Source organism: Mycetomoellerius zeteki, unplaced genomic scaffold (assembly GCF_001594055.1).
Source record: "Mycetomoellerius zeteki isolate Tzet28-1 unplaced genomic scaffold, Tzet1.0 scaffold81, whole genome shotgun sequence".
Lineage (NCBI taxonomy): Eukaryota > Metazoa > Arthropoda > Insecta > Hymenoptera > Formicidae > Mycetomoellerius > Mycetomoellerius zeteki.
Genome location: NW_017257841.1, coordinates 554,837 through 569,411, shown reverse-complemented (window position 1 = coordinate 569,411; position 14,575 = coordinate 554,837). Strand labels below are relative to the sequence as shown.

Genomic DNA, 14,575 nt, shown 5'->3' with positions numbered 1-14,575 from the left:
GCAGCTGTGCAACTAGACTCGCCGGCATTCTGACCTGATAAGTCACCAGTGTCGGATCGTGAGAAAGTGGAGAGGGATTCTCGCGCTCCTCGTATCTCGCAGGACATTTAAATCGTACGCGAAACGGACCGGCGACTTGGGTTCGGCACTCCGAAAGAGGGAAACCGTGTTGTACCTCGCGCGTCGGTCTGTAAAAAGAACAGAACAAAAAAAAAAGAAACAAGAAGATCACCGTTCAGTTTCTCTCCTGCGCCGATCGAAGCGCCTTGCCCACCTCTCTCTCTCTCCTTCTTTTCTCATGATTCCCTCGGTAAACGAAACGTACTAGTCGCCCCGCGAACTTCGACAAACGCGAATCGCGCGACAATTACTTATAAGTGGCACCGCCGGAAGAAAAAAAAACACGCACTACGCTTATTTATTAAGGAACCTCCGAGCGTGAGCGCGCGTCTTCGCGAACGTATTATTTATTACGCTTTTTGTGCTTTGATTCGCGGAATAACACGTGTGGAAAGCAAATATCGAAGAGGAAAAGAAGAACCCACGATTCTTCATCGATCAAGAAAGAAAGAGAAAGAGAGAGAGAGAGAGAGGAGAGACAGAAAATTATCTTCCCGGAAAGGTGAAGAAAATGTATACGTGAGAAACTAATCGAACGAATGAACACGCCTTTCTCTCTCTTTCGCTCGCTCGCTCGCTCGCTCACATCACCGTCGCAGTTGCGACTTTGGCCCGTGCACACAAACACACGCGCATACATACACGTGTACATACACCACGCGTGTTGTGCGCAGTCGTCATCGACGTTTCGCGACTCGTCGCGAGGTGAGTGATCAGCCCGTCTCTGCCTCGTTTCGCTGTGAAAAAAAGGTGTTGAGTGTCCCCCTTCTGTCTCCTCTCTTCCTCTCTCCGTTCTCTCATCCGGGGATCCGTCAGTCTCGAGATTCTTCGAGGGAGCACGTGGACGGAACACACCCGGTACGAGGAAAACCCTACAGTGGGAAGAAGTCGGAGAGAGAAGCTGTAATAGTTGGTGCGATCTCTCGCCCGTCATGGATCTTCTGTGCTGCGAGACCACAGAGACCGAGTGCCGGGCGTACGCCGATCCTGCTCTCCTGGGCGACGACCGGGTCTTACAGAATCTCCTACAGACCGAGGAACGCTACGCGCCGAGCCGGTCATACTTTGAGTGCGTGCAGAGGGACATCTCACCGCTCATGCGCAAAATAGTCGCCGAATGGATGTTGGAGGTGAGCGAACAAGAGTCCCTCTCTCTCTCTCTCTTTCTCTCTTTCTCTCTCTCTCTCTCTCTCTCTCGTCCCCACGTGTAGTAACGCGAGAGTGCCCGTCGGCCGATCGGCACCGGTTCCGCGGAACGTGGACAGCCGGCTCGAGGAAACGGTCCGGTACTCCGATTCTGTAAAGCCCGGATATAATTGAAAAGCACAGGAACGAGGAATAATAGATTTCACTCTCTGTACTTCTCAATTATGCCTCTGAACTTTGGCTTAATTCTTAATAGTGTTGGTATTGTTATATTGTCAGTTAAATAGATATGAGATATGTTTAACCCTTGATTTATCCAGTATATTTAATTTTCATGTAAAAAATAGTTTGTCTGCTGTTATTATTACAAAAATGTTTGTCATATAAAGTTTATAAAGCAAACGAACATGATTATGAATTTATTTTGACACATGTAATATTTCACTATTGAATTGATAGTTTGTGGTGTATTCTGATGTTATGCGTACCTAATGTACTTACAAATAGATTCCGTATAGAAGTAAGAACAATTTCTTAATAAAAATATCATTGCATATTTGTATGGTAATCTTTAAGTTGCTGAAATATCTTTAAAACTTGTCATATCATCATACCTGAATGCGTGAAATGTCAACTACGTGATTAGTGAAATCACAGTTTAATTGCTAATTTAAAAGTATTATACTCTCGACATTTTCGTATTAGGATTTTCGACTCAAAATTTATCTCAGGAACACGTTCTTTTAAAAGGTGATGCGGTAGTTGCAGGACACCTTGTATATAAGTGGTAAAAAAGCTACGAACGACGAAAAAACGACATGACGATATCGAACTGTCGTTAGGAATTACAGAATCGGAATACTGAGAATTGATTATGTATAATCTTTAAACGAGATGAAACTTAAACCTAAAGTCTAATTTACAATGTTTTTTCTTCCTGTTTCTTGCTTTTTACCTCATGGCTTTTTCTTTCTTTGCGATTGTTTTATCGACAATCGCGTTTCTTTTCACGTGTTTCTTATTTCGAACGACAGAAAACGAAAAAACTGGATAAGAGGCAGAAAGGCAAGAAGTAAGCAAGTGGTAAAAAGCAAGAAACGGGAAACAAAGAGCACGTTGCAAATTAGGCTTAAGACAATTGAAAAACATGCAGGAATGAAGAACAAGAGAATTCAATCTAACAGAAATTGTGTATACCAGAATATAATACCTAGGTAGAATACAGAATGATATACGTTCCACCTTCGGATAAACTATGTGGTAATTTATCTAATGAACAAAAGAAGGAATAAACAAAGGAAGCGATAAAGGACGAGAGCGAAAGCGAAAAAGCGAGTAGCTGAAATTTATCGAAAGGTGGAACAACTCAGCCTATGACTTTATTTGTCATTTATAAGTGAACTTATAAGTGACAATTGAGTTTAAAATAAATCCTTCTTAAAATACAGCAACCTGTTGCTATATGATGGCAAACTAATAATATTCAGCAATTGAAATGTCCAGAATCTCATATTTTTTTAGAACTTTTAATTACGACTGTGTTCGAAAATTTACACTGTCAATACTGAAATTTTAGTGCACATAACTTAAACTATATATTTTTTTTTTCAGCAGTGAATTTTGAATAGTTCTGACATTTTTAGCGTAAAAAATCGAAAAGACAAAGAGAAGTTTCTCTTTGATGTGAAAACCTTTTGAACGTTTCGACTATTTGAAAAGTATTAAATGTTAAGTTTCACGTAGCTAAGGTCATGATGACGTTTTTATGTCATTATGACTTCTGTGTTCTACCTGAGGATTAGCTTCACCTTGGCAATCGGACTGTGAGCGGATCATGCGGCTCGCGGTTGTTCTCTACTAACTACTTCAATTCTTTGTCGCGATGTAATTAAATGCCAGGCGACGCGTGATGGATGCGCGTCTAACTCTCTCCCGTATTTCAAATATCTTTGTTTTTCGCGAATGTGCCTTCCTAAAAGGTAAAATCGCGAACGAGACAGTTGAATCGCGATTTCATTTGATTTGAATGTTAAAGAAATCGACCTTGAGACATGTAACAATTACGTATTTTGACAACTGCCGATTAGAGGAAGAAAAAGAGTAGGATGATCTAAAAATAAAGCTTACCGGTGACCTGTACTCTGGCGAATGGATCGATTCTTTTACTTTTTTATTTTTTTTCGTACTTTTTGTCAACAACAAATAAAATTGTGAGAAGAGCTATTCTTGATATTATATATGTACACACACTGGCAAGTAAAAGATTTTTATCGCTCGCTGCGGAGTTAAAGATCTCGATCTAATGTTTTGACTTGTTCGAGAATCTTATTCTTAGATACGACCGCGTGACAATAGAGGTTTATTACTCGTCGATTTTAAAACGTAAGGTGATACGGCCGATTGGCTTCTAAAGAAGAATGTAATTGAATTGATTTGGGTCCAAATATACATACTTTGCGGGGACGGATAAAGGTCAAGTTCGCGCAAGACGTAAAATTTCAGCTCTCAAATTATGTTCTTCCGAGATGCAACTCGATATTATAGTATGTCACGGGAATGATATCTATTTTGCGTCATGCAATTAATATTTTATGTGTATAGATATGTGTATATGTATAATATGAGAATTAAATAAGCTGATTTCTATTAATGTAGATTAATTTTTATTCTTTAGCTTTTTTTAATTTAGTACTAGAAAAAGATAAAAAGTAAATTAAATTTAGATTATATAAAATAAAGATAGAAATGAACGCGTGAATCCAACAATTTAAAGCATACTAATCGCCGGACTGAGTGTCAGCTGAGCTCTGTGATGATTAAGAATCAATATATATATATATATACACATGTACGCGCGTACATGACATAAAACTTTGTTGGCATCATATTTAGATTCTTATTTATCGATTTTCCCTCGTGTCGTATGAGCTTTTTAAATATACGCCAATAAAAATTAATCTCAATTACTCTATATATTATAAAATCGATATCTCGAATTTTTCATTTTTCGAATGAATTACCGGGTTTAATGTTGACGCTGAATGTCAATAACAATATAATTTAATAATACAATTTTATAGTTCATACATTAAAATTTTTTATTTTATTTTAATTGTTTTTTAAAAACATTCGTTTCTTATTGTATTTACTTATTGGTTTTTGATCGAAGTTCTAAATTCCTGTCAAACTTTTGTGGTACTTATAATATAGAAAAATCTCTAATTTTTCATAATGTATATTGCTGTATATTGCTGTCCGACGTGGCAGAAATTAGTCAAGATTCCTTGGCGCACAATATAATATTGCAATAGATGCACGATCAGTTCCATCGAATGCTTCAATAACGATCGAAAACTTGTTGCCGCATTTCTTTTGTTGCGACAGCATTGTGTTCTCGAGTATACATACACATATACTCGTGCAAAACTGCTTGTTGATTTGCGACAAGGCAAAATCAACATTCTTTATGTTGCGCATAATCGCGTCTTTCATTATCGATATTCTACACGCGAAATTTTAGACATTTAAATGTGATATATGTAAAGTCAAGAATTACCAATTCATCAAAATTTATCTGCTTCTAAATTTAAATGTCCCAGATTGTGAAAAATGAGGAATTTACTTGTGGATTTCTTGAGACGTTGGGAATTTAACATAATGGAATTATAAAATTAAGATTCTCCGAAAATTCGAACATTGAAAAAATGTCTGGTTGAATTCATTGGCATTTTAATTGAAAATGAACGAATCCGAATTTTCTGATTAAATTTACTAGAATTTTAATTGAAATAACCGAAATTTTGATTCATATAATCCAGAATCATTTGATTTATTCGGTTTCCATCAAACATTTTTCTCAGTGATGTCTTCGAACTACCACCTAATCAAAGAACGACGTTGTAGTTGTAAAAGTTGTTTCAAGATATCAATTAAAGATTGATTTCTCTTTGATTTTCATTACATATAAAATATACGATTTGTGTATATAATTTATAACGAACTTTAAGTATACCTACTTTCCATTTGTAATCAATTGTTTTTTATTTTGAATTATTTTTCTTAAATTTGTCATATATAATTCAAAAGAAAATTAATTTTCTCCTGTAGTGTTGTGTTTATTGACTGTCACGACGCAGAAATGTGACGTTTTTAACATTTCGCTGTCATTGAGCAGGAAATTCGGGCCGTCGCCGATAAGTCTGTCCCCCCCTCCTCTCCTCTTGACTTACGTCATCGTAAGTTTCCAAAGCTGCCGATAAGGGAATTGTATTCATCGTGATTGACATCATCCATATTAAATTTTCACCGATTAAAGAACCAGAATCGGCAGCCGATCGATCGAGTGTCTATATATGCTATCGCATGCGGTTATCAATTTCTGATCCAAAGTCAGCGATTCCAAAAAGAATCCGTGTATTTATACATTAAACGAGATATTGAATACTCGGGAACACGATGTAGTCTTATTCGCGTTTTCTCTCTCTCTCTCTCTCTCTCTCTCTCTCTCTCTCTCTCTCTCTCTCGCATGATAACGATATTGCAATATCACGGTTCGCGAGTTATCATGGGTCATTTGTGTCTAGTTTAATTAGGCTCGTCTGAATTAAGTGTACTTTTAGAAAGTTAAGATTAGACAACTCCGTGATAATGATTTCACGACTCGTCTTGAGCGAATAGAATAGAACAAGTTAGGTATCGACTTAGTTAGCACAACAAATCCAAAACATTAAAAGTTGGACAAAAAATGATTTCAATATAAGAAATAAATGTTTTTTAAAAAAATAATTAAGATGGAATGAAAAAATTTTTATTTAAATTATAAAATCATATTGTTAACTATATTAAATATTGATTTTATTGAACTGTTTTTCATTGTATAATATTCATTTTTATACGAAAAAGTATAAATTTCCAATTACAGTCAGTTTTTTCAGAAACTATACCTTATATATTCTTAATTTTGCCTTTATTGTTTTTTTCGACTTTTTTCTTCATTGGATAATACTTAATGATACTAATAATTGAAGTTCCTCCGCTTCCGAACCAAATCAGATCGGATTGTGTTTCTTCGATGTCGTTTTGCGTTCTTTCGCGTCGCTCTCATTTAAAATGGAGCCGAAACGATATCAAGTATATCGCACGGCGGACCTCACACTCCGATAACACGTACCGCTTGATATGCGCCCGCTTTTTCTTTCAGCACAAAGCCGAATTGTTTTCTTTTGCCGTCGAAAGAAGCGTCTTTGCGATGGGTATTTGATAAGTTGGTGGCCGTTGTCATTGCTTATGTACATTCCGACTTTGAAAGCTCTATCTCATTATCTGTGTATAATTACAATTATATGTGTATATGTATACATATATATACCTGTTACATATATATATACCTGCTTCTCTTATGCCTTTTTTATCAATGTAGATTAACTTTAATCTCAATTCAACTTTTCTTTATCTGTTTCTAGTTCTAAGAATTAGAAGAGCAAGTTGAACTAAGATTAAAGTTAATCTACATTGGTGGAAATGGGCATCAGTGAGTCATACTTGATAAGCAATAGTCAAAAACTGTTACAAAATTTGCCGTTATTGGAAGAATATTCTTTAATATATATATATATATGTGTTGCAAGAAATACATTCATGATTTCTCATTTAATTAATTCTGTAATAGTAAAGTAAATTTTCAGAACGTATCTGAGAGAAGGTAGGGTCCGATCCGATGCTATGTATTATTTATTTTTCTAATAATCTAATTAAAATGCAAAATGAATAAAAAAAAGAAAATTTGAAATATTTTCTTTTTTTTTATTTATATATATAGATGAAAAAAAATATCAGAATTTACTAAAATAAATAATTGTAGTAGAACAAAGAATTCTTTAACTGACGAAACCATAGATCGCATCGCATCAAGATTGCCATATCAAAATTTTCAAAATAGAATTTACAGGCCAAAAATCCCAGATATTTTGCTTGCTCTAACGCATATAAAAATGTGTGTAGATTAATAAAACCATGATCAGAACAATCAACGAATAATTTCACATTTAATTATTCATTAGATTATGTAAGAAATTGACCAATCGTAGTATTATTCTCTTCACGTTCAACTGTGATTGGTTAATTTCTAACAACTTAAGGATTACTACATCTATTGTCAATCAGAACTAACACAGGATAGTGGGAGGATTTAATGCAAAATATTTAGGAAATTTCATAAAACCATAATTATCCGGGTCTTTCAGGAAATCCCCGAATATCCTAAAAAAAAGAGGACGGATGGTAACCCTTGGTCGTATCCAACTTCGATTTTACTATTAGAGAGTTAATGTGTGTTATTCTATAGAAGCAATAATAATACAATGTCTATCGTTTATTTTGCTACAACAAAAAATTATTAAAATTATTATTAAAATTATATTTTAATATTTTACAAAATTTCAAAGATTCAAAACATTCAACTTATTTTCTGAAAATCTTTGTTTTTTAAGTTGTGTCGTTGTTATAGCTGATAACAAATAAGTGATATAATTATATAATACATATAATTATAATGCATATATAATTACAGATGTATAATACACATAATTATGTATAATATGAGTAATTCTTTAACTCGACAGTTTTACTCGTAATGCAACTAATTCTTCTACATATATTTAATGCAATGTAATTTCGATATGGTAGACTTATTCGAACAAATTTTCGGTGTAACATTGCATCGATATCATTCTTTTCTTCGAGTATTTAATTGCTCCTGGGTACCAGACATTTAATCGCAACCGAATTCACGCGATGACCTCGACAATGTTGTTTCACGACGAAAGTGAGTCGCCTGGGTCGCGCACATAGCCGTGTATGTGTGTCTACATGTGTATGCGTATGTGTCACACACGCATGGCAAATTCGCATCGCGCTCGTCGAATTCTTCGACATTGCGTTCGTTGAATTCTTTGACATTGCGTTCGTCGATCCAGCCGACGCGATTGACAGGTCGTCATATCGTCGATTGAATGTATTCGACTTAAAGCGATTGCAGCTAGTCTTAATCGCGATTCTATAGAGTGTCCCAAGTCTGCGTTTTTTTTCCTTAGTGATCTTCCAAAATTAGATTCCAAACGGACATTTTTAATTTGTAGTTTCCAATATTAGATGTCTTGACAATTAAGAACGAATACAGTTTCGTTAACAACGAATTTATTTCAGACAACTGTCGGACTAAAAATCATTTTTATTTAATTATTATCAAAAAGAAAATTAAAGTTGCACAATTTAGCTTGTTAATAATACTCGAGGTTGAAAATTGAATAACTGCATAAAATAGCTTATAAAGTCAATAATTTGATTTTAACAGAGATAAACATATAATTTTTCGATAATTCCGTAATCTCAAATTCGATATTTTTTTAGTTTTGCGAATTATTAAAAATATATACAACTTTATTTAATTAATTTTCATTCAATGTACTCTTTATTGTGACAAGTACATTAACGAGCTTTTAAAAACACAGGACATGGCACTTCCTTCACTCGCATCCCCGATTAATTTTTTTGCACGTCACTCTGTATATGAACTCGCGCAAATGTTGCTGATAGCGAAAGTGTTGAATTACGAGTCGCGAAACCACGTCGCGGGCAATTGAATACCGGAGATTTGTACTGGTTCTTTTCCCATCAAATTCTGGATTTTTTATGTGTGCTTCCCTTAAAAAACGAACGGGGCTGTTGGACAAGCTTTGCTCAATTATTATTGGTGCATACAAGACATAACACCGGTCGCGGTCGGCTTTATCGGCGGCAATTCTGCTTAATTGGCGCCGAACTTATAAGAGAGATCGGCGAGAGCTCGATAGAGTCATGCAGATAAGAGTAACAAAGTTCTAAGACGGCTCATCTTCAAAAGAAGACCCGAAATAGATCCATTACTGATTAAAAGGCGCGCGCACGAGTATCGCGAATACGTAAAACCACATTACCGAAAAAACTTTAATAATTGCTTTACTCGGCACTTTAAACAAATGCTTCTAGAAAATATGTGCGTAGCAATTCGCATGGACGTATCCAGAATTTCAGTTAAAGAGGGGGCAAAAATCTTTACATAAAATTTAAAAGCGAGAGTCTCTGAACATCTTCAACAAACTTTTTTTTACGAATAACGTGCAAGCTACGAATTGGGCAATAAATGTTTAATTTTTCATCGTAAAAATGATTTTCATAATTCGTTCCTTTTTATCAAAATTTGTAAGGGGAGCAGTGCCATCTCCTTCTCCCTCTCGTATACGTCCACGGCAATTATACGATATGCTTAAGACCCGCATCGTATTCAGTATAAATTAGATTCGAAACGCATTCTCTCTCTCTCTCTCTCTCTCTCTCTCTCTCTCTCTCTCTCTCTCTCTCTCTCTCTCTCTGCTCTGTATGTGATTTATAATATTAAAAATAGTCCGTTATTATTTAATGAAACATTACGTTGTAATAAATAACGAAATATTACAGTAAATAACGTAATATATTACATTAAATTAAAGAAAAAAGATATAATTCTAAATTAAAAAATTATATTTATTTTTTATTAACATAATATTAAAAAATAATATTAAAATAAGGTATATTATATAATGTATACCGAGAATAGTATATTATATAATGTATACCGAAGAATTATAGGAATGCGTTTTCTTGATGACTTGCGGCCTCTTTCCGCCGCTTGTGCATTTTGTAGATTCTCCTTTGCTCCCAACTCAGCTCGCTCAGTTTTCGTCAATGTTTGAACAGATGCAAGATAATCTGTCGAACCGATTTTTCGTTGAAGGGTGTGTTCACTCCCTCGGGATAATTAATATTGACCAAATTTAAAAGTTAAAAGGAAAGGTGGAGAGAAATAGGAAAAAAACAAAATTGACAATGGAAAATTTTCGAAATTGTTCCTACTAAAATTTTCCATTGTCAATTTTGTTTTTTTCCTATTTCTCTCCAGGCGGAACCAATCTCACATATGACTTTCGTCGATTTGGTGTAGCGCGATTATTTCGTTAAGCCCGTGTTGCTAATTGGTGGTGGCGGCGGCGGCGGCGGCGGGGTAATTACGAAAGTGTGCGTGAGTACGTGCGTGCGTACGTGCGTGCGTACGTGCGTGCGTGCGGCAGCGAGGACTGGCTAGCTGACTGCGGCGATCGTTGGTCACGCTCAATAAGTTCCTCTCACGCGGCTCGACAACGCACGATCACTCGGCTCGGCACCCCGAGGCGCCCGGGTGGAGTTAATTCGCGATCCTACCGCAAATTCAGCGGTCCCCGAAACTTCAAAGGCTCTCCGGGGTCCGTCGGCTCTGCGATTTATGTAAACACGCGGTAATAATAAACATGCGGCAATAAACGCGATAACAAAAGAAAAATGCGATTCATTCCGTTGCCGCGATTGCGTTGATGCACGCGATAAATCGTCGATAAGATACCGGGAATTCTTTTGTTTTTAATTCTTCACATAAAATCATATTTTAATTCTCTCCACTTGTAGTCTGGGTTTTTGTTCAATCCAAGTTTTTTTTACTGTTCTAGGCTTTCAAAAAATGTAGAAAAATTCAGAGTAACTTTTCAATACTTTATTTTATCACTAAAAGTAGTTTTTTTAACTTAAATGTTAAAAACTCAATGAAAATTAAAATTTAAGTAAAAGTAAGGATGAAATTTAAGAGTGAAATAATGAAATTTCACTTGTAGCAAAAAAAAACCCAGATTGCAAATGGAGGGTTAATTTACCTGTACTTGTATGACGGATAGCATGAGGAGGTTCGCTAGAGAACTCCGAAAATCCCGGATAAATTTGTAAGCGTCGAAACTAATGAAATGCATTTAACTATCTTTACCACAGGTAGTTAATCCATTTTCCACAATAAGATAGACTTTGTTTTACCAGTCCTTTTAAAAAGATCCTTAAATTTTATGGTAAACTTTGTCCGAAAAAAGATTCCCGAAGTCGAAAAGAGTTCTCCGACCTGCGGCCAAGGCGATCGACCTGCAGTCGTAGTGACAGTGTCACGACCGTGCTTGTTAAAATACGATTGAAGGAAATCCGGTGTGATATTCGTGCGTGTCTTCACCTAGGTTTACAGACGATTGTCGTGCGAAAATTCGTTTCTCTTCTCTCTCAACGTGAATCTTTAAGCATTATAAGGAAGAATAAATCTTGAAAGTTTCTTGAAAAATAAAACGTACTGTCTAAATTCTTTGAAATCTCATTATAAAGAGCGAAAATTGAGCTAGTCTTAAAAAAGAGTAACTCACTTTTCAATCTTTAACCTGTTTCTTCCTATCATCGTATTTATAAGATAGCATCTTTTTAATTTTTTTCTTCATATGAATATTCTATATAAAGATTTTTTCAATTTTCTGTACATATAGATTATATAAGTATAGATACATATAAAGAAAAAGATATGTGGTATATGTATACATATATATATGGAGAAGACAATTAAGATGTCTTATAAATAGGACATCGGGAAGAAATGTGGGTTAGAATGAGATTTCACTCTAAGAAAGGAGAGTGAAATCTCACTCTCTAAAAGTTTTAGAGAGCAAGAAAATTTTAATCACGAATCCATTGGAATCGCGTCCACAAAGGTGCGCGAGGAGAAATTTCGATTGTTATATTAACCGTCTAACTGATATACGATGATTTTGAGAAAGTATCCAGAAAAATGGAGTTAGATTTGACCAAATACTCTGTTCTGTTTATTTTTCGTTTTAAATTAATATACAAAATAAAAAAATTTACTGAAATATAACAAATAAATAAAATTTACTGATTTTAAATAATTACAGTAAATAAAAAACGCTTTGATTGACGAAGTCGCAGGGTTACCCTAATTCTACCATTAAGATATGAACACAAACTTCACAAAGGAAACAGATTTTCTGCTTTCCGACAACCAGTGTCAAGTTTCCTGCTTTAACACGTGTTTACTGTCAAGTCCCTTGGCCCAAGGCCGGAATCGTCTTCAATAAGTCGGCGAATACCAACATAATCTAGAAAAACATGTCTACTATGTCCCATTCTCGCCAATCGGCGCTGATTGTTGGAAAACAAAAAATCTGCTTCTTTTGTGTTTCTATCCTTTTAGAGGGTTAATTGAGTTCTGATTTTCCGACACCACGCATATGTATATGTACAACAATATTTTTATATGAGATTATATAACCGTTACGTTCAATCGCAACATGGATTTGCTGGTGAGATAAATTTGCATCGCGAGCTGCGTATCTGGTTGCGGCGACTCTCTCCCGATCGTTCGATCTTGAAACGATTTCTCGTTGCGTTATCATGTGACGTGCGTGTTACATCAGTATGATGTTATAAATGTATTATTCTGCTGCAGGTATGCGAGGAGCAGAAGTGCCAAGATGAGGTCTTTCCCCTGTCGATGAACTACGTCGACAGGTTCCTCTCGATCTGCCCAATCAGGAAGTCGCAGCTGCAACTGCTCGGCACCGCCTGCCTGCTGCTGGCGTCGAAGCTGCGTGAAACATCGCCGCTCACGGCCGAAGATCTGGTTTTCTATACCGATAATTCCATCACTCTCGACGATCTGTGGGTAAGTAAACACGAGAAAAAGAACACGATAGATCATGATATTCGGTGAGAGAATGAGAGAGACACCATCGTTTATTTACCGGCTCGAACGCGCCTCCTTCAATCGATATTTTGTCTCACAATGTGGTAGCTATGAATTGCGTGTTAATTTTTTGACCCATATAGACGCAAATCGCAGCTTTATCTTATCGCGAAACTGTTAAATGGTCTTTGCAACAAGCCAATTATCTGCAAGTGGGAACAATCGCATAACAATAAGTTGATAATTTTTAAATGTTCTGAACTCCATAGTTATAGATGCATGAAAAAAAGTTTCTCGTATATCTTTTTAATCTTTAAGTAAATAGCCACAGTACTCACACATAGTTATATTAAAAATCTTGTTCGGCAAAAAGAAAATAAAAAGTATTGCCCAGAAATCTTAGTTTGTTATTCATACATTTCTCTCTCTCTCTCTCTCTCTCTCTCTCTCAAATAGAAATAATATAAATTTAACTCTGTTCACACATACAATAAAAAAATATATTATTATAAAAATAAGTCATATGAAGGAAAGTTGCGGATCTATATTGCAGTCAATTCTTTAACTGCAGAAAATTGGAACCAAAATGTCCGATTGGTTAATATTTACGACTATAAGTTTATATGTCGTTCAGTTAATACTTGCAACTTTAATTTATGTCATCTAACTATTAAAAAGTTTATTATATAAAAAAATATGCACTGTTTACTGCGCCGACTCTCAATGTCTATTTCAATTATCAATTTTTTGTTACAAAAATGTAAATTTTTAGAGGTTTTCTGAGCACTACATCTACCTACTTAAAGTCCTCTGAAAAGTCTGGTTATTAAGTAACCAAACTTTTCAGAGTATAAGGTTCTTATTCGCGTCGATTTCGAGCAGCAGTTTCTCGTTTTACTTTAACTTGCTAACGCGTTGTACGGACAAAATCAGTCGAACTCCGTAGCACGTGCGAACGAACAAAGCACACGCACGGTACCGCTAGTCGCGCGTACTCGTTGTCAGCTCCACTGCATAATTATCCAAATAGACATTCCTAATGTGAGAGGGATCCAGAAGACCTTTCCGCAATGTGGGACGCCAAAGCGATCGATATCGGGAGCGCGATCTCATACTCCCGTTGTGCAGAATGTAGAGTAACAACCGATGTAAATAGAAATACTCGAGAAAAAAAATAGCGATCGGTGGCCCATAGATCCATATATGTATCTAGGCTATGACGATCGGCTATACTGCAAACACGAACGTGTTCCGCGTACATTTAAAGTTAGGTAAATATACGGATACAAAATTACACTCTCCGATGTGGATCGCCGAGATGGATATTTAAAGTGGCGCGACAACTACCAGTTCTCCTAAATCATAATCGTTGAATTAAAGTTAACTGACAATGAGATGTAATTGACTTTCTCTTTTTCTCCCACTTTTGTGGAACTAATCCTTATATAAAATTTTTGTGAAAGAAATTTTCACGATAAGCGATTTAATTAGATAAGAATATAATTGAGAATTGTTGCTCATCTTTTTACGATCCATGTCAAATTTCGTTTTTTTTTTTTTTCGGATTTTTACTTCTGTAAAAGTTATAAATTTTTTTTTATATTTTAGAAATATAAAATTTTTAGAAAAGAATTTTTTGTTATTATACAGGGTGTTTCCAAATTAAATCGCAAAACTTCGGGAGCGTGTAGAGGAGTA

At 35.5% G+C, this 14,575-nt stretch overlaps 1 protein-coding gene across 1 annotated transcript in view; it reads left to right on the top strand.

The window, feature by feature from the left end:
- Positions 1-986: 986 nt before the first annotated feature.
- The window catches only part of CycD (cyclin D), a 50,067-nt gene continuing 36,478 nt past the window's right edge, over positions 987-14,575 (top strand). The window contains exons 1-2 of the mRNA XM_018459284.1: positions 987-1,250; positions 12,641-12,856. Coding sequence (XP_018314786.1) covers positions 1,053-1,250; positions 12,641-12,856 — 414 coding nt within the window. The 5' untranslated portion in view covers positions 987-1,052. The remainder of the gene's footprint in view (positions 1,251-12,640; positions 12,857-14,575) is intronic.